The following is a 27,930-nucleotide window of genomic DNA, read 5'->3' on the forward strand; positions in this document are numbered from 1 at the left end:
TTAGATGTAGACATTGTAATAGTTAAACGATTTTTGACAACGGCTCTTGTCATTAATATATAATAAATAACAGTAACACAATTTCTGCCTTAAAATAGAAGATAAAGCTAAAACTGAAAACAGTAAAAAAAAAAAAAAAAAGAAAAAAAGAAAACGTTGACCACTACTAAGCATGAAAAATAAATCCTAGATCATAGATAGCACTATAGAGCATTGAAATATGGACTTTTTTTATGATTCATGGAAACCTTTCCACAATATTGGATTTTTGTCTAGTTTATAGCAAATAGCATGTAGACTGGAATGCCATTGTCAACAATCATCAAAACATTGTAAAGTTAAGCAGGCCATCTGAGGTCACTGTTAATGTAGGTAATGTAGGACATGGCCTAGTTTATTAAAACAGCTATAATTTAAACAAATAAGTAATTGCGATGAGACTTGGTGAATTTATGTAGTAAGTCAACAGGAAGTTACTCGACTCATAAAAATTCATAAACCTTAAAATAACTCTAATTATTATGTATGAAGTGTCAATAAATGAGTCAAAGCAGTTCACAGAAGTCTGAATGGTTCATTGTGAAAATGTTCTGAATCAGAATGATTCTGTGATCGTATCAGGATTGGCTCTTGCAGTGCTCAATGAGGTCTCACGTCAGCGATGGCTGTAGTGTCGTGGAAGGAGATCTGTCTTCTGATTGGACTGGTGGTGGGCTGCTATTGGAACAGCCTGCTCTGTGGTTTCGTGTTCGATGATGTCTCTGCCATCCTGGATAACAAAGACCTTCGCCCCACCACCCCACTGAAGAACCTCTTCCTCAATGACTTCTGGGGCACACCAATGTCAGAGGTAACCTTGAAGAAATCCAGTCTTGGTTTCTTGAGACGTGATGTTATTGGAGCCTTGTGTCCAACCTTGTTTTTTGTTTTGTTTTTTATCCAGGAGAGGAGCCATAAGTCCTACCGGCCACTCACTGTTCTCACCTTCCGCCTCAATTACCTGTTCAGCGCGTTAAGCTCCTCTTCATACCACCTCTTCAACGTGGTTCTCCACGCTGTGGTGTGTGTCCTCTTCCTTCACTTCTGCCGTCTGCTCTTGGACCGAAGCACCAGTCTCATAGCGGCTTTGCTGTTTGCTGTTCATCCCATCCACACAGAGGCTGTAAGTATTCTGCTATTATGTCACAGATTCATCAACATGGTTTTGTGACAAAATCATGAAGATAAGCTTCATTTGTGGAATTTGCTTCTGCTATATTAATGTAAAGGGACTCTGTTGGTCAATATGTTCAATAGTGTTGAAGTTTCCTTTATCATCTACTCTTCACTTTGTTGCTGGAGGAAACTATCATTGGCACAAAGTTGAGGAACAAACACTTGAATTAAGTGTCTTTGCAGATGCCACCTCATGGTGGCAGTAATAGGCTGAGCTTGCTGTCCCAGTGTGCACATAAATAGTCGTGCATTATCATGGAAAAACTGTTTGAAACTGACTTTGCTGTAGGACTGGTGTTTGTTTATCAGGTAGAGTCAGTCCTGCTGGTGAAATGGTTGGTGGATCAGTCCCTGTGCAGGTGACCGAAGAACTGCATTTTTAATCTTATCTTTGTCTTTCTCTAAAACTACTATACCCTCTACCACAGTGCTTATCTTTAGATTGAATATTGATATCATGTATAGTACGTATCTTTGCAGAAAATGTTCCTGCCTACTAAAAATAGTAAAAATAGTTTACTCAAATAGTCTAAAATGGTTATTTAATACTGTATATATAATATTTGTTGATTATAATGTCATTTAAATATTAAATAGTTTTTGATCCATTATATTTTTGTAATAATAAGTTTGCATTTATGCATTTAGCAGATACTTTTATCCAAAGCAACTAACATTGCATTCAATGGGATCAGAATTATAAATTTCTATAATTATAAACAGCATACACTATACGTATATAATATGCATTTTATATATATACCAAGATGTGTGACTGGCATAGTTTTGAATGAGGAACAATGCAATGCTCAATATGGCCACTCTATCAATCGAAGCCCCACCTTCTAAGTAAAACAGCCAATCGCTAATGGTTAAAATACATACATATATATATACTGTTGCAATTAATCATATTTATTGCAAAAGATAAAATACAGACATGTCTTTTTTGTCATTAAATTAACAAAATTAACAAAATATATGAAGAATGATGATATATTTCATACATGATGCAAACAAATAATGTAAGGTTGATTCCTTTTGCTTAGGGATTCACAGAAATGAAATCAAACTCTGAAGCTCCAACTTTTGCCACTGAGGTATAAATCAGACACATTATAAAATGGCTTAATCGAATTTAAATCTGGAAATAAACAGAGTTTAGGAGGAAAATTGGATAACATTATGACGTTCAGTGAATGAGAAATATTTTAAGGTCACTAATCAAATAAGCAAAATTGTGACACAGAGTATGTGAACTCCTCATAGGTCAGATTCTTTGCTTCCATTGAGGCACAAGATGCTGTTTGGATCATTCTCAAGTCGTGGTCATTGGGGTTTTGGAGGTCATGTAGTTTGAGTGCTGCTGTCCATGAAGCACAACTGAATACTAAAACATTCTGAAATGTAACTTTTCAATCATTTATCATTTATTAATTATTAATCTTATACTGTAATTTGTAATGAAAAATGCATTAAAGTTAATTACTTTTGCACTGATTGTCTCAGTCTTTTGGAACTCACTGCACTGTATATAACATTTTGTAACAATCAATTATACCATATCATGATCTCATATAATTGCTTGAATTATTTTCAGCAAAAGTTCTCATAGGTTGTATGAAAAGGAAAAGTAATTCTGTTTTACAGATATGATTGATAGCTTAAAACTGGTTCCTCTTGCACCAGTCACATGACTTTAAATGGCTTCCCATCCAATCTCTAAACGTGGTGTAAGAAGAAATCTTACTGTAACAACATGCTTCATAAGACACTTCATTTTACGTGCATCAGATTGGTATGTATTGGTGAATTGAAATTCCACCTGTTATGAGTGTTGAAATCTTTCGCTATGTGCAGGTTACAGGTGTTGTTGGCAGGGCTGAGTTGCTGTCCTCCATTTTCCTGCTGGCTGCTTTCCTGGAATACACCAAATCAAAAGGCGCCGATCACTCCATAGGTAAGCGTTGCCATCGCATAACCACATAATCCCTTCATGCACGCTGCAACAAGTTCACTCCTAGGACACGACGCGCAAGCTGCGACTCGCCTGCCATTCAGAAGCTCACCAAGCTCCCCACCCAGAAGCCTTGAGTACACAGCTCCAGTTTCACAGATCGATCAAATTGGCATGTTGTTTCTGACTTGATGCATTTCAACACAATTATTATATTATACCATCAACCTCCCACCATGATTCTTGCCATTTTTTTTAACATAATGTTAATCCCGTCATAATATTTTTGTTGTTGCCTTGTCTATGGTGGGATTATTTTCTTATTTTTTTTCGATTTTTATATTTAGGATTCCATGTCTATGGCCATTGCATCACATCTTCAAAAGTGTGCAACTTTATGTGAATTGAAAAACCATCTCAAGATCCTTGCGTTCGGTTTCATTTGTTGCACGCTGTCCAGCTGTTTTTGAACACAAGACACAGTCGTGTGAACGGCTCCTAATTCATACTGTGCTGCCTGTGTTGGGTGTGTGGTTTGGCAAGTCATATTGCGATAAATAATCATGCTAAATTAACAAGTTAAATTGACAGCCCTGTTTACATTAAGTGTTTTTCTTCAATTCCCTTTTAAAGACTTGTGGGATGGGATTCCCCAGCCACCCAGTGAAGAACAACACCGGGCTGCTTTCCTTCTTCCACTTTCTTAAATCTGAATGGTGTTTGAAAGATGCATAAAGTTACTCAAAAGCACTTCCGACATATAAAAAATGAGATTTCCCTCTTTCAGTGTGGACTCCCATCATTTCTACCGTGTTCCTGGTTGCCGTTGCCACGCTATGCAAGGAGCAGGGAATAACGGTCATTGGGATATGCTGTATTTACGAGGTGTTTGTTGCCCAAGGGGTGAGTGTGACATTTATTTATCGGCTCGTAAATAAAAAACGTGTTGATGTGCATGGTTAAAGTCAATAGGATCTGTCACAGGATCTTGGGATCAAAAGCTTATTTGTTAATAAGTTCAAAAAAGACAACTGTTTTGCTTTTAATAGAAGTCATAAAACATCCTTTTCTTTTTTATATTAAAAGGCCTATTTTGTTGGCAGAAAGACAGAGGGAAATCGAAACCGCTACCCAGATGGAAAGACTTAATGCAACCTCATGGGGCGCAGCCTTGCATGATGACTGCAGACATTTTTTGTCCACTTTAGTCTGTTAGTGTCACTATCTTGACAGTTTAATACCAAAAAAAAAAAAAAAAAACTCATAAACAAATTAATCAAATAGCTAAATGCATATGGTTGCACTGGAAAAAAAATAGTAAATTTATTGTAAAGCAAATAACTTTGAGGTATCGGCAATTTCCTGTGGTGATGTGTATTGGTTATAAAGCTCTAAATCCCTCTCTGGCTGTGAAAATGAACCCGTTTCACTCAACGACCGTTTCACTCAACGTCTGGACGGTCATGTCAGCTCATTTGGTGTGAATATCAAATTCGTTTAAAAGCCCAAAGGGCACGTCTGCATTGAGTTTTTCGAGGGAGAGTGTGAAAATCAACACTGAGGCATCAGCCGAGTGATAACCAACAGTTTATTCAGGTTTCTTATCTGAGATGGCTTTCAATACCTTCTATCTGGAAAAAAAGCGATGCAAGACATGACTATTTTGTAAGTGACAGTTGAGTAAATAACTTTAGGGCAACATCTCTCATTTCTAAAGGCAGTGAAACAAAACAGCAAAGTCTCATAGTTTTGTTAACCACAAGTCTTACCAGATGTGAAAACACCCTGTTGCTTGTTCGGTTTAAAACGAGCTGCAGGATTTCAAAAATCAAAATGTTTTGACACACTGACATTAGTTAGATGTTGCATGTCAAAGTCATTAAGGGTACAGTGTCCTCTTTAAGAGTCTTTTCAAACGTGTCTCTCTTGTTCCCAGCAGATTAGCATCTGTATTTGAATATCAAGTAAAAGCCACTTAACAATGTAGCTTTATTCTGTCCATTAGCGTTCAGATGCTCGTCGGGGTCTTTGCTCTTTTGACAGCCTTCCATTCGCTTTTTATTATGCAATTGATTTTTTACATAATGGACTGTGGCATAATCCTCTTATGTGAGCTATGCTGAATGCAAGCAGCTGTTGTTTCTGACAGAAACTCGAGGTCTGTGGGTCCTTGCCTTGGATCTTTGCTCTGTTTAGTCTGTATGCGGCCCTAAGCTATGCCTTTAATTTAATCCATATGCATGAGTAGCACTTGGACTTTGATGTTTTGCTGAAAGACACGTTAGCTTAAGTAATTACTTGTTTAAATAAAGTCGTTTAAAAGTGCAGTATTTAAGCGATAATGTATTACATGTAGCGTTAATCTAATGCATCCGGATTGTGGCATGTGAAAGTTTTGTTGCAGCAACCTCTAACGTAGCATTATCTCTGTAAGAAGTGTAGTTTTTTTTTTTGGGGTCTGGGGGGTTGGGTGTGTGGCCTCGCGGTTAACCCGTTGGCAGACAGATTGAGATGTGGTGGTCAAATGGGTTGCGTGTGGTTTGAATACATCATGTGTTGTGTGTCTCTTGGCATTGTTGCCTGTCTTGCCACGTTTGCCGGCAACAAAAATTTAAAAATCCCTAAGCATTATGTAAGAATAATTATTACTAGTTAAATAAATGAAAATTAGTAATACTGTATATTTATTGTGAATACTTGTATAATTAAAGGGACCGTGAACCCAAAAATGAAAATTACACCATGATTTACTCACCCTCTAGTCATTCTAGTTTTATATGGCTTTCTTCTTTCAGAGGAATGCATATTGGCTCTAAGCTTTTTAATGGCTGTGAATGGGGTTTAAGATTATGAAGTCCAATAAAAGTGCATCCATCCATTGTAAAAAGTGCTTCATGTGGCTCTGTGGCCTTCTGAAGCATATCCATATTTACATATTTACAACTTTAAAACTGTAATCTCCAGCTACCACTAACTGTTGTATGCCCATCCATGAGAGAGTGGGATCATCAAATAAATGCAGCCTTGGTGAAAGTGAAAGTGAAAAGTGAAAGTGAAAAGTGAAAATGAAGTGACATTCAGCCAAGTATGGTGACCCATACTCAGAATTTGTGCTCTGCATTTAACCCATCCGAAGTGCACACACAGAGCAGTGAACACACACACACACACTGTGAATACACTCCCGGAGCTGTGGGCAGCCATTTATGCTGCAGCACCCGGGGAGCAGTTGGGGGTTCGATGCCTTGCTCAAGGGCACCTAAGTCGTGGTATGCACTCCCCCCACCCACAATTCCGTCCGGCCCGAGACTAGAACCCACAACCCTTCGATTGGGAGTCCAACCCTCTAACCATTAGGCCACGACTCCCCCTAAACATTCTTATTTTTTCTACTCTGAGGTCCCCCTTATAATTTTATTAAGATTTATGCATCAAAAACATCATAATCCAGCAGCAATTGGTTATTTTCTGTCCTGTTTTAAACCCCCCTCATTGGAACAGTGTGTTTGCATAGGTGTGGCAGATTGTAGACTCAGAAGTAAATGCCCACTGCTATGACTGGCTAAAACTTGGGTATGTTTGACAGCCTACATCTTTTAGAAATGGATGCAGCTGTGATTTAGGTTAAAAATCGCATAAAAACTCATATCAGTTGATCTGTTTAACAGACAAAGCAATAGTGACCACGTGATAAAAACATTTAAGGCCCCAGTTTACTTCAAACAAAGTTTGTTTTCGTTCTTGGTTTTTTGGGCAAATTTTTTATGGTATACTATTTCCAACACCCTTCGCTGCTGGAGTCGGGGTCTAGATTAATGTAAACATGACTTGCGACTCTCGTGCGTATCCCCTAAACACATTAAATAAATAAATAAATCGCATGTCGCAAAAGAAGGTGAAGTTGCAGAACACACCCACCGTTTGCGCAATCGCCGCAGACCATTAGAAAAGGTTAGGACCATTAGGAGCCGAAACAAACTCCCCCAGAAATGTTGCTTTGGTCAGCTGTTTCAAACTGCCAAAACGAACTCAAAATGAACTTGATTTTGTTCAAAATTACGTCATATCAGTTCGTTATTCAATTTCATTTGAAGTATATCGGGGCCTATACTCACACTTGTGTGTTGCGACGTCATCACTGTTAGATCCAATATAGTCGGCACAGCTTTGTCTTTTAGTTTCAGTCTTTCTGAAAATCCTGCGTCGATTATGCCTTGTTTGTAAACGAATCTGTGGTAAAATAAAGTGAACAAAGGACCAAGTTCTTACTGACATGGTCTGGAACTTCAATCACACTACAGAGACATCTTTATCATTTGGTTTCTGTGTAGACCTGTGAGTTCGCCTCTCGTAAATGTGTGAATCGTTGGGAAGGGACAAATGGGCAGCGATGTAGAAGCAGACGTTGATCTTCCTCTGTGGAGGTGGTGTTTAGCCATACTATGACAATTTTAAATTAATTTACATTTTATATTAGTTATATACCTGATTTGTTGAAGCGATCAGCCCATTAGTGTATACCAGAGGTGCCCAATCCTGCTCCTGGCGATCGACTATCCTGTAAAGTTTAGCTCCAACTGTAATCAAACACAACTTCCTTTTATTTTTAAGTGGTCCTGTAGACTTTAATTAGTTGCTTCAGGTGTGTTTGATTAGGATTGGAGCAAAACTTTGCAGGACAGTCCATTGCCAGGAGCAGGGTTGGGCACCCCGGTGTATACCATTACTCAGCTTACTCAGGTGCAACCAATCAACTTCCAGATCAAACACTAGGCTAATTGCCCCACCTGATGTTAGTTGTAGTGGTTTTGATTACTTAAGAATAAAACCAGCTGTTTCGCGAAGATTCCACTTTTAGTAGTGCATTTAGTACTGCAATTTCTGCGAAGAGTTCACCATGGTTGGAAAAATGCTCTCAAAAAGCCTCCGGGGTAAAAATGTACCACAAGTTAGAAGAGGACTACAAAAACATTTTCAAAGGCTTATGCTATCCCTCCAAGTACTGTTCAGAGCATCAAGAAGTGGAAAAACATATGGCAATGCATTACCTATATCAGGTCGTCAATCCAAACTGGACGTTAATCACAGATGCATGTATATGTATGTATTTACTTCTGTTTTATTCCTCTTGTCATGTAATTTTCTCCTGTTTTTAATACAGTTCACTCTGCCCATGCTGATTGACACCCTACTTCAGGTGTTGAGTGGACAAGACGGTTTTCCCTATGCTGTTCTCCAAACCCTTTTGAAGCTCATTGTCCTGATCATCAGCACACTATTGTTGGTCATCGTCAGGGTGCAGGTCATTCAGTCCCAGTTGCCAGTGTTCACCAGGTGAGACTACACTAAAACCTCTGTCGGGTTATACACCAGCATTTACCAACCATTATTCACAACACCCCTTTAGATTTCTCAAAAATGTGCTACATGAGGATGAAGCAGAACAAAATTACAAATAAAATACAATAATATTTAAAAGTAACACTGCATGGTGTTCACTGTGTAGATTAAATGGCTGTAGATGAATCTCTGTTTAAGCTGTTTGATTAACATTCACACAGACAGCAGCAGGTATTTCTAGGCTATTTAGAGTATTAGAAGATATATATAGGATGTTTTACGCTATGATTTTTAAACAACTAATCTGTGAATCATTTCACGAATCATGAACTGTGGGGCCTTAGCAGAGTTTAAAGCAATGATAAAGTCTTGATCAATAGAAAGTTCAAAAGATCAACATTTATTTGAAATATAAATCCTTTGATGGTATGAATGTCTTTACTGTCTCTTTTGATCAATTTATAGCATCCTTAAAGAAAAAAATCATAATGAACCCGAACCTTTGAATGGTGCTGCACATACATGTTATTACACATTATGATATCTTGGCTGTGATTGTCACGCCTTGTGAGGGCTGCAAGATTTGGTGCAAAAAAATTAACTATTTAAAATGCAATTAAAAAATGGTGTGCTTGCTGCAATATTTGTGAAATTTTGTTATTATATATCAATATGGCTACAAAATAATTGTAATTATGATAATTATTATTATGCATATACTTGTTTTTGGGGAAGGCGTGGCCTAGTGGTTAGAGACTTTGACTCCTAACCCTAGGGTTGTGGGTTCGAGTCTCGGGCCGGAAATACCATGACTTATGTGCCTTTGAGCAAGGCACTTAACCCCCATCTGCTCCCCGGGCACCGCAGCATAAATGGCTGCCCACTGCTCCGGGTGTGTGTTCATGGTTTGTGTGTGTTCACTGCTGTGTGTGTGTGCACTTTGGATGGGTTAAATGCAGAGCACGAATTCTGAGTAATTAGTCTAGCTAAGCCATATCACAATTTTGGTTTCGTTTTCATTAATCATGCAGCCCTATGTCACGCATCATTATATTCAGCATGGACAAATGGCTTGTTGCTGGAAACTTGTCACATTAAGCATGGTGTAATTCACATCCCTGAGTGGCTATATTGCCTTAATAAACTGATTTATTACTGAACATTTGGTCTTAAAAATGAAATGGTTAGTTTCTCAGCTCAAGCCAAAATAGTATCAGTCACCAAGGGGAATGATGTGACCAATGAATGTAAACACAACCATGGTATCATATAATGGGAAAATGGTTGATCATGCAGTGCATGATAATCTATTTAAATGATGAGAGCTGTCATGATGCTTATCTAAACATCAACAGCCTGGGCCTGAAATAAACTTGATCTATATATCATCTGATCTAGAACTGCCCCTATAGTAGTGAATAGATAGTGATTGACTCTGGCCACTTCTAAACAAATCGGTCATCTATGTGAATCCAAGAGCTGTGTGTGAAATGCCGAGACCTACTCCTTCTGATTATCATCCCCGGGGAAGTTGATTGGGATCAGATGAAGAAATCCTCTTGGATTCGTCACGGAAGCCATCGCTAATCCCCAGACATAATCCACTGACTGTCTCCAACCGTCTGAATTAGTGTTATCACACGGCTCTCTAGAGACATAATACGCTGGATTAACATACTTTCTAAGTATATTTTGTCCCTGTATGTGCTGTATTCTGGAATATTGTGATAATGTTGGAATGTCCCAGCCAAAACAAAAACATTCTTCTTCCAATGCATTGGATTTATGGAAGGGTTGTGCAAAGGCTTTTATTGGATTTTTAATACTTGCAGTTGGCTCTCCCGCCCTTTAAACCTTTCTCCAAAACAGACCCCTTGGTGAAAGCCAAGCGATAAACTTCAGTTTATGTGCATTTCAAACAGCGGAAATATTTCATCTTTGGAAAATATTAGCTTCGAGCTTAAAAGGTATAAGGAATTGATAGTGAAGACTGAAAGCCTGTGTCAATATTCTGCACTTAAATTTCCTTTTTTTTTTTTTTTTTACCTCTTAAGACCTGAGAATAAAGTTTTTGTTCTTCATGTCTTTACATTAAAGCATTACAAATAATGTAAAAAAAAAAAAAAAAAAAATTATTGAAAAAAAGAAGTGTAATAATGGGAGTAATAATTGACAAGATTTCATAGAATATTGTAAAGCCCTGAATGTGCTCTGTACAGTACATCCAGACTTAAAACTGTGGCATGTACAGTCTCAGAGAAATCCACAAAAATATAACATCCTCATATGAGGCCTCAGGTTCTTAAGAGGTTAAAGTAAAAACCCTAAACTTCAATTTTTTATGTTGTTACTTGAATGGCAGCATGTGTACTTAGAATATGTGCTGCCAAATGAATAAATGCACTTTCATTTGAAACCTGTTAATGCTTTTTATTAAATCAGGATGCTCTTGTTTCCTATTAATGGGTGTCCATAATCATTATCCCCAAAAAAGTGGCCGTTTAATGCACCATTAACATTACATGCTTGTGATTCAAAGAACTGCTTGTGATTCAATCAGAGTTAATGACCTGCTTCAACGGATCAGTCTTGCCAACTTGGCACCATGGTTGTTTTGGTGACTTTTTTTTTTTTTTTGTAGCCGCCTGATGCACCTGATAATTCAGTTTGGCTGTTTTTCAGTGTGGCTTGGATCTGTTTGATCTCTTTGTGGTTTCATGCATAGGGAACATGATGCATTGCAGAAAAATGGTCATGGGTTGAATTAAAACAACAACAAAAAAATGCTGTAAATTACAGCATTTAGGATTTTTTTTGTTACTTCCTAGGTAATGTATACCTTGTAGTTTTATGTATTAAATGCGTACTCAAAGGGCATATGCTGCAGGCTTGGGCACAATTCAGAATTCTAGAATGAGCTTCTTTTCAGTTCATAGGTGTGAATTTGAATTGTGAGATTGAATTTAATTCGCAATGACCGTAAGTTTACTGAGTTGCAGTTTCCCATTTCCAAGATTAACTTTTTAAATTTTCAACAAATTATATTTTATTTTATATTTCCCATTTGCTTACTCAATTTAAATTCAGGAAATAATCTAGAAATGAAAAATCCTCAATTTAATGCTAAATGGTGTTGAATGTTGAAATATGCATTTCAGATCTCAACACAATGAGGCACCAATGTGTTCTATTGAATTTAGACCAATGAAAATATTATATTTACGATATCGGTTAATAATTCACAGACACCGCACTAGTACAAGCACTTATTCAAGCATTTAAGCAGTCATTCTAAAGACCTGAGAGTAAAATATAAAATATTGAAAGAAATGGCTCTTTAAAGAAGATATTACTTCTGTTTGTTGAACTTATATCCAGTAAACATCCAAAACATGTTGAGTTAATTGATTAATTGATTTAGTGAAATATTAAACCTGCCTCTGCTTATCTCTATTTCTCTTATCAATAAAAACTTTAGTGTCTTTTAGTGTGGAATGTCTTAATGGAGAGGAGTACTCATTAATTCTATTCCATCTATCATCAGGTTTGATAATCCAGCTGCCGTCAGCTCCACCCCGACCAGGCAGCTGACCTTTAACTACCTCCTGCCAGTAAATGCCTGGCTGCTACTCAACCCCTCTGAGTTGTGTTGTGACTGGACAATGGGCACTATTCCTCTTGTGGAGTCCCTGATGGACCCTCGCAACCTCGCCACTGTAACATTTTACGCCATGTTGAGCCTCCTGGCTTATCACAGCCTTTGGTACGGCCACAGCTCTGCAAAGATCGTCATGATGGTATGTTAGTGGGTGGGGATTATTGAAATTCTGATTATATGTAAACTAAAGGAAAGTTAAGATCTCAGTGGGTTCTTCAAATGTACTCTTGAACATTTTATTTAGTGGAAATGCATTTCTGTAACCGGGACTTGGATGTGAATTTTTTTATTATAGTTATCTATTTAAATGCACAAGAAAACACAGAGGAGAAATTGTTTACTCAAAAACAGTTTAAAGTAATCTATCATCCCCAGTCTCATTTGAAATCTGCCAAATACAATTTAGGAGGATTTTCATCCATACAGCATAAACTTTACACATGAGCTGTTTTCCAGAATCCAAGTGAACTTAGTCTTGAATTAAGTATTCCTCATGGTGTAGTGTAAGCTAATGTGATGTAATTGAAATAAAAAGAAAATAAAAGAACTGGAGATGTGAGATGTATCTGCTTCAGGGAAATGAGGCTAATGAAAGGATTTGAGCAAATTACCTTAAATTCCCTGTAGTTGCTCCACTTCAAGGCCATCTTGGCACAGCTATTTTCCATGTTGCCAACTGGCAGAACAGCTTCTATACAGTTTAATTTCCAAAACTGGTAACAGATTAACTTTTTGCCACATTTTCAAGTGCCGGTGAACTGAGATGATTTACTGGCCGCAATAGTTTCTTCATTTTACAATAATGAAAATAATTATCATCTTAGATACATTTTTGGCATTTTTTGACTTTATTAGTATAGCACAGTGTAGATGAGAGAGAGAGAGAGAGAGAGAGAGAGAGAGAGAGTTGGTTGTGATCGGGATCAGGTTAGTTTCTCAAGCTGGGATTCGAAGAACACAGAGTACTGAGAAGAAAATAAACTTAAGGCATCCTATAAAAACTTTTGTCACGGAAGTTTTTCAATTAGAAATGTTTTGTTTTAGATTTGAATCAACTGTATCACTTAATCGAATAAGGACTATTGCTCTTATTTCATTTAAACCAAGTATATTGCAGTTCCTGATGTTTCTGCCCAACTGATGCACATTTTACATTCTTTGTCAAAGAGAGTTTTTACTTATATTTGGCTCTTGGTTGGTGAATTAATCTTAGACGCTGTTTGTCAAGATTACGTTTTAGTCACATCAAATCAGTAATACAATCTGACAACACAATTTTTGCTATTTAAACTGGAGCCCGACCGATATATCGTTTCGCAGATTAGATTAAACTTTATTGTCATTGAACATGTAAGGTACAGAATATACAGTGTCTACAATATGTTTACAAATGTACAATAAATAAACTGATAAGGCAGTACTATCGACATAATATCATAGTTGGTGGGCAGAATTCAGCAAGGAGACAGCTGTAGGGAAAAAGCTGTTCCTAAGTCTGCTGGTCCTTGTCCGGAGGCTCCTGAAGTGCCTCCCAGAGGGCAGGAGGTCAAACAGTCTGTGGTCAGGGTGAAAGGAGTCCTTAAGAATGTTGCAAGCTCGACGTGGACTGCATTTTCTCTGAATGTCCTCAGTAGCAAGAAGTGTTGGCTCTGTGATGGGTTGGCCGGTTTTCACCACCTTCTGCAATGCCTTGCAGTCAGCAACTGAGCAGTTCCCATACCAGAACTGTGATACAACTGGTCAGGATGTTCTCGATCGCACACTGGTAGAAGAGGTGCTGGTGAGCCTTCTTGACCAGGCTGGAGGTGTTTGTGGTCCAGGAGAGGTCCTCTGAGATGTGGGTTCCCAGGAACATGAAGCTGGATATACATTCAACAACCATTCCATTAATGTGGATGGCACCATGCCTACTTCCTTTCTCCTTCCTGAAGTCCACAATAAGCTCCTTTGTCTCACTGGTTTTAAGGAGCAGGTTGATGTCAGCACACCATGCTGTACCTCCTCCCTGTAGGCAGTCTCATCATTGTCTCTGATGAGGCCAAACACCGTGGTGTCTTCTGCAAACTTGATGATGGAATTGGATCCATGCACAGGCTTGCAGTTGTGGGTGTAGAGGGAGTAGAGGAATGGGCTCAGCACACAGCCCTGTGGTACGCCAGTGTTAAGTGTGATGGTGGTGGAACAGATGTTACTTGACCGGAGCTGATTGCGGCCACTCAGTCGATGCTTGTGTATATACCAATCGCAACAGAATACATTACCCATTATAATCAGTGATGTTGTCTACACTGGATGCGGCACGATGCGACATGACAAATCCCAACAATCAGAATCAGAATCAGAATCAGAATGAGCTTTATTGCCAGGTATGTTTACACATACGAGGAATTTGTTTTCGTGACAGAAGCTCCGCAGTACAACAGAATGACAGCGACAGAACATAAAACACATAATAAAAGAATAAAAAATACAAATATGTAGACAGTGAATGACAATATACAAATGACAATTGTAGGCAGGTATATTACAAAGTGAAGTTATGTATGTACATATATATTGTGTGCAAGATTTAAGTGTATACTAAGTATGTGTGTTAGATAAATAAAGTGTGTGTGTATATAAATATAAAGTGTAGTGTGTTCGCCATTATTGTCAGCTGTTCATAAGATGGATTGCCTGAGGGAAGAAACTGGTCCTGTGTCTGGTCGTTCTAGTGCTCAGTGCTCTGTAGCGTCGACCAGATGGCAACAGTTCAAATAAACTGATGCCTCATTCTATTCATGACATATTGACACAAATTTCAAATGATTTTCATCAGCCGCATAGCTTTGTAGCATCCTGTTGCAATGCAGACAGAGTGTCAGCATAGTTTTTTAGACTCCGTAACAAAGCAGATTGAAAAGGTAGTATCTGCAGTCCAATAGACTGCAGTGTGGTGGTGGCTTGAGTCTATTGAATGGTGATTTAATGCAACATTGTCACCTAATTGGAGAGACTCAATGCTAAGTAAACAACAATGTCTCCGTCTTTTACTTTCACAATGAGCTTTCCATCGTTTGCTACTTTAGTAGGGCCCTGTGATTTCCGTGATGATGAAAATATGGACAGAATCGTGCAATCCAGTGATTAAAAACAGAATTTACTTCTATAATTAGTTCATGGAATTTGTCATATTTTTGATGAATAAATAAAAAATAGGTTGGTACACTTTCAACAAAGTACACATCAAATTGTGATATATAAACTAGTGTCTGTGAATATTAAACTGCAAAAAAAGCTATTTGAATATTAATTACTTATTAATTTTAGTTTACATTTGTAAAAGCTGTGCTTAATGCATATACCTGCCCTTGTTGGTTTGGCAGTAGCTTGCATGCCCTACATAATTACCTTGTTTATTTTATATATATATATATATATATATATATATATATATATATATATATATATATATATATATATAGTTAGGGCCCGAGCACCGAGGTGCGAGGACCCTCTTGTATCTGCTTTGTTTATTAGGGCTCAAGCCTGGAGGGCGAGAGCCCTATTGTTTTCCTTAGGATTATTTTTAGGGCTCAAGCCCAAAGGGCGAGAGGCCTATTGTTTTCCTTAGGATTATTTTTTATTATTATTATTATTATTATTATTATTTTTATTTTTTTTTTTTCCAACGTCTCGGGGGCTTTTGGGGCCCTTAACGTGCTTAAAAAGTCTTGAAAATTGGCACACAGATTGGAACCTGCGGCCATTAGGGCCGGGCAGAGACTGATACACGGGCATGGCACAGGGGCTCTACAGCGCCCCCTGGAATATGGAGGGCCATATATCATACATTCTTGCTCGTAGACGTATGAAACTCGGTACACATATAAATCTCATCAATCCAAACAACTTTTGTATTGCATATCATAGGCTCCGCCCAACAGGAAGTTGGCTATTTAGGGTTTAGTATTCAAATTTTTCGTCAAAGTTGTGGGGGCTTTTGGGGTCCTTAACATACTCAAAAACTCTTGAAAATTTGCGCACACTTTGGAATCTGTGGCCTTTAGGAGCCTGCAGAGGCTGGGACCCGGGCGTGGCACAGGGGCTCTACGGCGCCCCCTGGAACACAGTCAGAAATGTTGATGTATAGCTCACACATACTTGCACATATTCATATGAAACTCAGTACACATATAGATCTCATCGTGCCGAACAACTTGCGTATTGCATGTCATAGGCTCCACCCAACAGGAAGTCAGCTATTTAGAGTTATGTAAAAAGCGCATGCTCTGGAATTTGAAATACTTGTCATAGGTTTTTTTCTCGATTGCCGCCAAACTCGGTCAACATGATCTCAAGACACTGGGGATGAAAAATTGCCAGGGGATTTTTGATATCTCGAACGGTTTGGTCGTGGCGAGGCGTTGAAATTATGGCGAGAAATGAGAAACAAGAAGTGTCTAATACCGTCCACATACATTTCCTGATTTTAATCAAACTTCATCAGATTATTCGTTGTATGATGCCGATCGCATATATGTGACTATTAGGAGTCAAAGTTATAGCGCCACCAACTGGCAGAAGGAAGTGTGTCATTTTCAAAATGATTTGAATTCAGCATCTTATTATTACTCGATTTGCTTCAAACTTCATCAGAATAATGTTAAAACACAGCCGATATAAATCTGCAAGGGGGATATTGATATCTAAAAAATTGTTGGCGTGGCAACATGTCAAACTGGAATACTTCTCAGGTGATTTTGAGGCAAATACCATACTTAGAATTTCACAAAACTCTGAACACACATCAGTATTTCTGATAGGAACTTAAATTGTGAATGGATTTTGGATAGCTTGAATGGTTTTGCCGTGGTGATTTTTTTAAATGACCTTACAAAGGGAATCATTATTGTATTTTTAAATTGCAGCTTCCAAACACGTCAAATAATTTTTTCATACAGATGAAAAAGTCATTCTGAGGAAATATGCATAGTTTAACGACTTTACAACACTGTATGGATAACAGAAAATTAAAAAACTGTCAGACATCTCATCTCACTCTGTCCCTCAGTTTGAGTATATGTGCTTCAGACTTCCATTGTCTGGGAGAAATTGCGCCCCTACAGGTTCAATTCCCGAACTTTTACTTTCACTTTTAAATCGGTTAAAAATACAAATAAATACTTGGATTTAATTCACACTGACAAGCTAAACCAACATATCTGATTATTACCGGTTCAGGGCTCATGGATAAATTATTTCTGGCCAGAGATACGTGAGAAATAGGAGAGATGAATCACCGCTGTGATCACGAGCGTCTGGAGTAAAGAGCTCAGAAAAAACGAATTTATTCCTGTTTTAAAGCTTTTAAAAATAAATTATTACAGCGATATCACACAATCAACCAATTAGAACACACCAAGGGCTAAATTCAGATGTTTTTGAACTGTTTGTGTGAAAATGAATTATTTGTGGCTGCCTATCTGAAATCACGCCTCCGATCATCGCGTACAGTGTCGAGCTCAAAACAAACGAATTTATTCTTGTTTAAGAGCTTTTTTAAATAAAATATTACCACAAATGCACACAATAAACCCATTGTAACACTACAAGAGCTAAATGCAGGTGTTTGTGACCTGTTTAAGTGTGCAAGACTATTTGAAAGCGCGACTGGCAGAATAACATATCTCTCGAGCTGCAGGTTTCTGTCTTTCGTCGTACGAACGAACACATAACGGACAAGATTATTTCAAAATACATAATAGCTTGGCGAATATAAACGAAAACAGCCACGTGAACATAAACTGGATCTACTGGATTTGAATATTAAAGTGACCACATTTACCACTTGCTTCTGTCTTCAATTTTAATCTATATAAAAAAGGAAACTCATTCGACTTGGCTGCTTTTTTAATGTGTGCGTATTTATTTATTTACCTTTTTATACATTTTGTATAATTTCATAGTTTGTGTATTACAATTATAAAAACAAAAATAAATTTAGCCACTCACATAGAAATAGCTTAGGCCTTAACCTTTTTCTGTCAGTTTTAGGGATTTTTAAAAATCCTAAAAAAAACTTATTTGTGCTGCAAATAATAATTTCAAACTCATTTGATACTGACCTATGACATCCTGTGACATTATATTTATTTGAATTTACATAATCTCATAGATGTAACAGTAAATCTGTTCAGCTCACAGATCAATACTAAGCTGTAATGCAAGCAGAACTTTCACAAATGCTTATGAGTCATTTAAGGATTTGATAACACTGTAAAATAATGTCTAATGTGTTAACATTAGCAAATTCATTGATAACACTTTATAATAACTGCACTCATTAGTAAATAGTCAGTTCATGCTTTATAAAGCCTTGTCCCAATATTAATAGACAGTAGTAAGCAGTTTATAAATACAGCTATAAATAGCTTGTCCTTGGTTTATAAGCACATTTATTAAAAAGGAGAGTAAAGGGTCAGTTATCTTCCTATGAAAAATAAAAGATAAAAATAAACAAACAACAACACAGATTGATACAGAACTCAGAAATTTTATTGTGGATTTATGATAAAATCAGCCTGTAAATGAATTCATACTCCTCCTCATACTACTCCATACTCCTTTTTCAACATGATGCCAATATACTGAGATGTTAAATTGTGAATGGGTTTAGGATAGCTTAAATGGTGTTGAAATAGAGATTTATTAAAGTAACATAAAAAATACAATAGTTATTTTACTATATCTTTAAAATTTTTCATTCTAACTCTTCATAATTTTTTATATAAGTAGAAGTCCGCATTTGAAGGAAGCACAGTAAGTTTCATAGCTTTATCATTTTCAAGAGCCAGCATAAAATTAAAACTATCATAACTTATAAATCAAGCTTGCAATTCTTAGTACCAATAATGGGCACCAGAGGGAGCTATATGATTACTTTTAAATAATTATTGTAGAAACGAGTATGATTTAAATAATTTATAGAAATCTTTCAAATAAAATAATATGTATTTTAGGAATTTTACTGATAAAATGACCCTCACTTAATTAGAATAACAAGCTGAAGTATTGTGAACTGTATATTAAGAATAATTCTTAATAGGCTTTATGGACAGATACGTTTTAAGTGACTCTTGAAGGTTCAGCACCACATCCTCTTTTACCACTGTTTAAAGAATTAATCTTACAGAACAGGTGTGAATGAATTTTGGATAGCTTGAATGGTTTTGTCGTGGTGATTTTTTGAAATAATAGTAAAAAAGGAACCAGTAAAAAAAAGTGCAGCTTCTAAACACTTCAAAAAAATGTACACAAAGAAGACAAGTCATTCTGAGGAAATATGCATAGTTTCATGACTATACAACATTATATGGATGACAGAAAATTAAAAAACATACATCTGATGTCACTCTGTCCCTCTGTCACTGTGTGTGTGTGTTTGTGTGTGTTTTAAGTGAATTAGGTGTGAAACTATCAGTGAGCATTTAGTCTCCAGCGCCAACATTTTACAGAACTGCCACTTTCCTGGAGTCTCAGAATTACAATGTGTCAGGTTCTGAGAGATCTAAGATTCCAAAAAATTATTTAATTAGAATACCATGAAGTATTGTGAAACACTATATATTAAGACTTTATATATAGGCTTAATGAACAGATTAGAGTGACTCGTGAAGGACCAGCACCACCTCCTCTTGTCCGATGGTTTGAGGAATATATCTTCCAGAATCTGGGATTAAGATTTAGGAGCTCATTTTTATTCCACCTCCTTTCCTGAAAGTCTGTCTTGCAGAATTGACTAAAAATTAATCTTCACATTAATTCCTAATTCTTTTGCAATTCTTTTGTCAGTTCTTCTTGACCTGTTTTTCTCTTCCAGCTTTCCTGGACTATTGTATAGCACTCATAAATGATTAAATAAAAAATAATGGTAGTTATTAAGATTGATATGGTTTGGAATTGGTAAAATGTGCTTGGAAAAAAATCACAATAAAACAATGTTTTAATGTTTAAGTTTGGAATATTAACTGACATGAATGAATGCTATATAAATATTGTTCATGTTAACATAATGTTTATAAATGAAATCTTATTGTAAAGTGTTACTAAAGTTTTATATATATATATATATTGTTCTGTGAATGTGATTTTAAAGTCTAGATGATTCGGATTAACCCTTTAACTGCCATATCAAGTTCAAGTTCAAGTTCAAGTTCAATTTATTTGTATAGCGCATTTACAACAGCCTCCTGGCTGACCAAAGTGCTTTAACATAAGAGCAAGAATATTACACATACATAAAAATAGACCAGACAAAAAATTTAAAACCACCCATTTCAAAATGTAGCATAACACAGTAGTCAGTACACTAAGGAAAATAAAAAAGTTTTTAGCAAAGATTTAAAAATAGACAAGGAAGGGGCCAGTCTGATCTCTAAAGGCAGGGTATTCCAGAGTCGTGGCCCAGCCACTGCAAATGCACGCTCCCCTCTACGCTCCCCTCTATCCTTTAAAACCTCACTGCCAGAGGGATATTGTGAATGCATGTGCCCGCTGGGCACAGTTTACCTGATGCCACCGGGGTGGTGATGGCATTGGTGGCTTGAGCCCGCCATCGCTGCTTGCAGCTATATTTTATTATTAGGGCTCAAGCCTGGAGGGCGAGAGCCCTATTGTTTTCCTTAGGATTATTTGTTATTATTATTATTTATTATTATTATTTTTCTTCAAGGTTTCGGGGGCTTTTGGGGCCCTTAACATGCTTAAAAAGTCTTGAAAATTGGCACACACATTGGAACCTGCGGCCATTAGGGCCGGGCAGAGACTGATACACGGGCGTGGCACAGGGGCTCTACAGCGCCCCCTGGAATGCTGAGGGCCATATATCATACATACTTGCACGTAGACGCACAAAACTCGGTACACATATAGAACTCATCAATACAAATAACTTTCGAATTGCATATCATAGGCTCCGCCCAACAGGAAGTTGGCTATTTGGGGTTTATTATTCATATTTGTCGTCAAAGTTGTGGGGGCTTTTGGGGTCCTTAACATACTCAAAAACTCTTGAAAATTTGCGCACACTTTGGAATCTGTGGCCTTTAGGAGCCTGCAGAAGTTGGGACCCGGGCGTGGCACAGGGGCTCTACGGCGCCCCCTGGAATACAGCCATTAATATTGATGTATAGCTCACACATACTTACACGTATTAATATGAAACTCAGTACACATATAGATCTCATCGTGCCGAACAACTTGCGTATTGCATGTCATAGGCTCCGCCCAACAGGAAGTCAGCTATTTAGAGTTATGTAAAAAGCGCATGCTCTGGAATTTGAAATACTTGTCATAGGGTTTTTTGCCGATTGACACCAAACTCGGTCAACATGATCTCAAGACATTGGGGATGAAAAATTGCCAGGGGATTTTTGAAATCTCAAACGGTTTGCTCGTAGTGAGGCGTTGAATTTATGGCGAGAATTGAGAAACAGGAAGTGTCTAATACCATCCACATACATTTCCTAATTGTAATCAAACTTCATCAGATTATTCATTGTATGATGTCGATCGCATATATGTGACTATTAGGAGTCAAAGTTATAGCGCCACCAACTGGCAGCAGGAAGTGTGTCATTTTCAAAATGCTTTGAATTCAGCATCTTATTTTTACTCGATTTGCTTCAAACTTCATCAGAATAATGTTAAAACACAGTCGATATAAATCTGCTGGGGGGATATTGATATCTAAAAATATTGTTGCCGTGGCAACATGTCAAACTGGAATACTTCTCAGGTGATTTTGAGGCATATAACATGCTTAGAATTTCATCAAACTAAGAACACATATCAGTATTAGTGACAGCTAGACACTGGCAAAAGTTCATAAGAGGGCGTGGAAGAGGCACTCTATAGCGCCACCTTTTGTCAAAAGTGGGGGGGTTAGTTTTAGCTACAGACACCAAACTCAGTACAAAAATTGTTCTTATCAAGACGGACAACTTTCTAATTCACAGTCATCAGCTACGACCAACAGGAAGTCGGCTATTTTGATTTGAATGTGGATTGTTTTTTACATTTAGCTGTGAATTAATGCATACTGCTCAGAGGAGAGTAACACTATACACACCAAACTTGGTGTACATGTTGAAAAAACATTGAGGAACTTAAATTGTGAATGGGTTTTGGATAGCTTGGATGGTTTTGTCGTGGTGATTTTTTTAAATGACAATAAAGATGGAATTATTAATTTTCCTGCATTTTTAAATTCCAAACACTTCAAAACCTTTTTTCATACAGACAAAAAGTCATTCTGAGTAAATATGGATAGTTTCACGACTTTACAACACTGTATGGATAATAGAAAATTAAAAAACTGTCAGACATCTCATATCACTCTGTCCCTCTGTTTGAGTATGTGCTTCAGACTTCCATTGTCTGAGAGAAATTGCGCCCCTACAGGTGCAATTACCGGAGATTTAGTTTCTCTTTTAAATCGGTTAAAATACAAATAAATACTTGGATTTAATTCACACTGACAAGCTAAACCAACATATATGATTATTATCAGGTCAGGGCTCATTAATAATGGATGTGTGGTCAGTGATACGTGAGAAACACGAGAGATGAATCACCGCTCTGAGCAGGAGCATCTGGAATGATGAGCTCAGAAAAAACGAGTTTATTCTTGTTTTATAGCTATTAAAAATAAAGTATTGCAGCGATATCACACAATTCACCAATTAGAACACACCAAGAGCTAAATTAAGATGTTTTTGAACTGTTTGTGTGAAAATGAAATATTTGAGGCTGCCTATATGAAATCACGCCTCCGATCAGCGCGTACAGTGTCCAGCTCAAAACAAACGAATTTATTCTTGTTTAAGAGCTTTTTTAAATAAAATATTACCACAAATGCACACAATAAACCCATTGTAACACTACAAGAGCTAAATGCAGGTGTTTGTGACCCGTTTAAGTGTGCAAGACTATTTGAAAGCGCGACTGGCAGAATAACATATATCTCTCGAGCTGCAGGATTCTGGCTTTCGTCGTACAAACGAACACATCACGGACAAGATTATTTCAAAATAGCTTGGCGAATATAAACGAAAACAGCCACGTGAACGTAAACCGTTGAGAAATATATCTGAAGTGGATCTACTGGATTTGAATATTAAGTGACCGCGTATACCAGCTGCTTCTGTCTTCAATTTTAATCTATATAAAAAATGTAATTCATTCATCTTGGCTGCGTTTTTAATGTGTGTACGTATTTATTTATTTATTATTTTGCTCTAACAAGAATTAATCTATATTTATTTAAATCAATTACATTTTATTTTACATTTGATTTGTCCATTTCTGCATCTAAACGCCTAAAAACATAAAACATGCTCTATTATACTATTGTTAGCAATTTCTTTATCGTCCAATTTATCTGGTGTACACACTTTTATTTTCATAATAAACTTGTTTGTTAGATTATACACAGTTACAGTGGTCTATAATAAATATTAACAGGTTTTATTCAAGCTGTTTAGAATGATTGCAGTAGGCTAAAAAACATTGGAAAACAATAACTGTTGTACTTTTTTATATATTTTGTATAATTTCATAGTTTATGCATTATAGTTATAAAAACAAATAAATTTAGCCACTCACATAGAAATCTTAGGCCTTATCCTTTTCTTACAGTTTTAGGAATTTTAAAAAATCGTAAAAAACCTTATTTGTGCTGCAAATAATAATTTCAAACTCAAAAAGTAAATAGTCAGTTCATGCTTTATAAAGCCTTGTCCCAATATTAATAGTCAGTAGTAAGCAGTTTATAAATACAGCTATAAATAGCTTGTTTTTGGTTTATAAGCACATTTATTAAAAAGGAGAGTAAAGGATCAGTTATCTTCCTATGAAAAATAAAAAAATAAAAATAAACAAACAACAACACAGATTGATACAGAACTCAGAAATTCTATTGTGGATTTATGATAAAATCAGCCTGTAAATGAATTCATACTCCTCCAAGAAGACACAAGTAGTTCACACCAAACTTTTTTTTAAACATGAATCCAATATACTGAAGATGTTAAATTGCGAATGGGTTTAGGATACCTTAAATGGTGTGGCCATAGCGATTTATTAAAGTAACATAAAAAAATACAATAGTTATTTTACTATATCTTTAAATTTTTTAATTCCAAACTCTTCATAATTTTTTATATACGTAGAAGTCATCATTTGAAGGAACCACAGTAAGTTTCAAAGCTTTATCATTTTCAAGAGCCAGCAAAAAATTAAAACTATCATAACTTATAAATGAAGCTTGCAATTCTTAGTACCAATAATGGCCACCTGATGGAGCTATAGGATCACTTTTAAATAATTATTGTAGAAACAAGTATGATTTAAATCATTTATAGAAATCTTTCAAAGAAAAATAATATGAATTTTATGTATTTTACTAATAAAATGACCCTCACTTAATTAGAACAATATGCTGAAGTATTGTGAACTGTATATTAAGAATAATTCTTTATAGGCTTTATGGACAGATACGTTTTGAGTGACTCTTGAAGGCTCAGCACCACATCCTCTTTTACCACTGTTTAAAGAATTTATCTTACAGAACAGATGCGAATGAATTTTGGATAGCTTGAATGGTTTTGTCGTGGTGATTTTTTGAAATAACAGTAAAAAAGTAACCAGTAAATGTCTTTTATTTTTTTAAAGTGCAGCTTCTAAACACTTCAAAAAAATGTACACATAGAAGACAAGTCATTCTGAGGAAATATGCATAGTTTCATGACTATACAACACTATATGGATGATAGAAAATTAAAAAACTATCATAAATCTGATGTCACTCAGTCCCACTGTCACTGTGGGTAATGTGTGTGTGTGTGTGTGTGTGTGTGTGTGTGTGTGTGTTAAGTGAATTAGGTGTGAAACTATCAGGGAGCATTTAGTCTCCAGTGCCAACATTTTACAGAACTGCCACTTTCCTGGAGTCTCAGAATTACAATGTGTCAGGTTCTGAGAAATCTAAGATTCCAAAAAATGATTTAATTAGAATACCATGAAGTATTGTGAAATACTATATATTAAGACTTTATATATAGGCTTCATGAACAGATTAGAGTGACTCGTGAAGGACCAGCACCACCTCCTCTTGTCCGATGGTTTGAGGAATATATCTTCCAGAATCCAGGATTAAGATTTAGGAGCTCATTTTTATTCCACCTCCTTTCCTGAAAGTCTGTCTTGCAGAATTGACTAAAAATTAATCTTCACATTAATTCCTAATTATTTTGCAATTCTTTTTGTCAGTTCTTCTTGACCTGTTTTTTTCTTCTTCTTTTCTGACCTCATGACCCAGTCAGCATTTTTTGTATAATGGTCAAGTCTTAACTTATCCATTTCTGTATTGCATTTGTGTTTGATATTTCTCATGGGTATTTCATAATTTTCGACTTTACAGTTTGAGTTAAAACTCTTTTTTTAGCGCATTCCATCTGCAAAAGAAAACATGCCTAATAATTCTACACACATGAATATAAAGTGTTTTTCTCTTCCAGCTTTCCTGGACTATTGTATAGCACTTATAAATGATTAAATAAAAATAATGGTAGTTATTAAGATTGATATGGTTTGGAATTGGTAAAATGATCTTGGAAAAAAATCACAATAAAACAATGTTTTAATGTTTAAGTTTGGAATATTAACTGACATGAATGAATGCTATATAAATATTGTTCATGTTAACATAATGTTTATAAATGAAATCTTATTGTAAAGTGTTACTAAAGTTATAAATATATATATATATATATATATATATATATATATATATATATATATATATATATATATATTGTTCTGTGAATGTAATTTTAAAGTCTAGATGATTCGGATTAACCCTTTAACTGCCATATCCTTTAAAACCTCACTGCCAGAGGGATATTATGAATGCATGTGCCCACTGGGCACACTTTACCTGATGCCACCGGGGTGGCGATGGCATTGGTGGCTTGAGCCCGCCATCGCTGCTTGCAGCTATATTTATTATTATTTTTTTCCAACGTTACGGGGGCTTTTGGGGTCCTTAACATGCTCGAAAACTCTTGAAAATTGGCACACACCTTGGAACCTGCGGCCATTAGGGCTGGGCAGAGACAGATATACGGGCGTGGCACAGGGGCTCTACAGCGCCCCCTGGAATACTGAGGGCCATATATCATACATACTTGCACGTAGACACACGAAACTCGGTACACATGTAGATCTCATCAAACCAAACAACTTTCGTACTGCATGTCATAGGCTCCGCCCAACAGGAAGTTGGTTATTTAGGGTTTAGTATTCATATTTTTCGTCAAAGTTGTGGGGGCTTTTGGGGTCCTTAACATACTCAAAAACTCTTGAAAATTTGCGCACACTTTGGAATCTGTGGCCTTTAGGAGCCTGCAGAGGCTGGGACCCGGGCGTGGCACAAGGGCTCTACGGCGCCCCCTGGATCACAGTCAGAAATGTTGATGTATAGCTCACACATACTCACACATATGCATATGAAACTCAGTACACATATAGATCTCATCGTGCCGAACAACTTTCGTATTGCATGTCATAGGCTCCGCCCAACAGGAAGTCAGCTATTTAGAGTTATGTAAAAAGCGCATGCTCTGGAATTTGAAATACTTGTCATAGGTTTTTTTGCAGATTGCCACCAAATTCGGTCAACATGATCTCAAGACATTGGGGATGAAAAATTGCCAGGGGATTTTTGATATCTCTAACGGTTTGCTCGTGGCGAGGTGTTGAAATTATGGCGAGAAATGAGAAACAGGAAGTGTCTAATACCATCCACATACATTTCCTGATTTTAATCAAACCTCATCAGATTATTCTTTGTATGATGTCGATCGCATATATGTGACTATTAGGAGTCAAAGTTATAGCGCCACCAACTGGCAGCAGGAAGTGTGTCATTTTCAAAATGCTTTGAATTCAGCATCTTATTATTACTCAATTTGCTTCAAACTTCATCAGAATAATGTTAAAACACAGCCTATATAAATCTGCTGGGGGGATATTGATATCTAAAAATATTGTTGCCGTGGCAACATGTTAAACTGGAATACTTCTCAGGTGATTTTGAGGCATATAACATGCTTAGAATTTCATCAAACTCAGAACACATATCAGTATTTATGATAACTAGACACTGGCAAAAGTTCATAAGAGGGCGTGGAAGAGGCACTCTATAGCGCCACCTTTTGTCAAAAGTGGGGGGGTTAGTTTTAGCTACAGACACCAAACTCGGTACAAAAATTGTTCTCATCAAGACGGACAACTTTCTAATTCACAGTCATCAGCTACGATCAACAGGAAGTCAGCTATTTTAATTTGAATGTGGATTTTTTTTTTACATTTAGCTGTGAATTAATGCATACTGCTCAGAGGAGAGTAACACTATACACACCAAATTTTGTCTACATGATGCCAAAACATTTTAAACAACTTAAATTGCCAATAGATTTTGGATAGCTTGAACGGTTTTGTCTCTGTGATTTTTTTTAAATGACATTAAAAATGGAATTATTAATTTTCCTGCATTTTTTAATTCCAAACACTTCAAAACCTTTTTTCATACAGACAAAAAGTCATTCTGAGTAAATATGGATAGTTTCACGACTTTACAACACTGTATGGGTAACAGAAAATTAAAAAAAACTGTCAGACATCTCATCTCACTTCTGTCCCTCTGTTTGAGTGTATG

At 36.6% G+C, this 27,930-nt stretch overlaps 1 protein-coding gene across 3 annotated transcripts in view; it reads left to right on the forward strand.

The window, feature by feature from the left end:
* The window catches only part of LOC128014164 (protein O-mannosyl-transferase TMTC3), a 47,936-nt gene that overhangs the window by 839 nt on the left and 19,167 nt on the right, over positions 1-27,930 (forward strand). For 2 of the 3 annotated variants that reach the window (XM_052597507.1, XM_052597508.1), the window contains exons 2-7: positions 622-850; positions 944-1,162; positions 3,076-3,175; positions 3,960-4,075; positions 8,334-8,506; positions 12,057-12,309. In XM_052597507.1, coding sequence (XP_052453467.1) covers positions 662-850; positions 944-1,162; positions 3,076-3,175; positions 3,960-4,075; positions 8,334-8,506; positions 12,057-12,309 — 1,050 coding nt within the window. In that variant the 5' untranslated portion in view covers positions 622-661. Of the gene's footprint in view, positions 1-621; positions 851-943; positions 1,163-3,075; positions 3,176-3,959; positions 4,076-7,987; positions 8,230-8,333; positions 8,507-12,056; positions 12,310-27,930 lie in introns of those variants that run through there. The other variant, XM_052597509.1, reaches the window with a different exon arrangement.

This window comes from Carassius gibelio, chromosome B25 (genome assembly GCF_023724105.1).
Source record: "Carassius gibelio isolate Cgi1373 ecotype wild population from Czech Republic chromosome B25, carGib1.2-hapl.c, whole genome shotgun sequence".
Taxonomy (NCBI): domain Eukaryota; kingdom Metazoa; phylum Chordata; class Actinopteri; order Cypriniformes; family Cyprinidae; genus Carassius; species Carassius gibelio.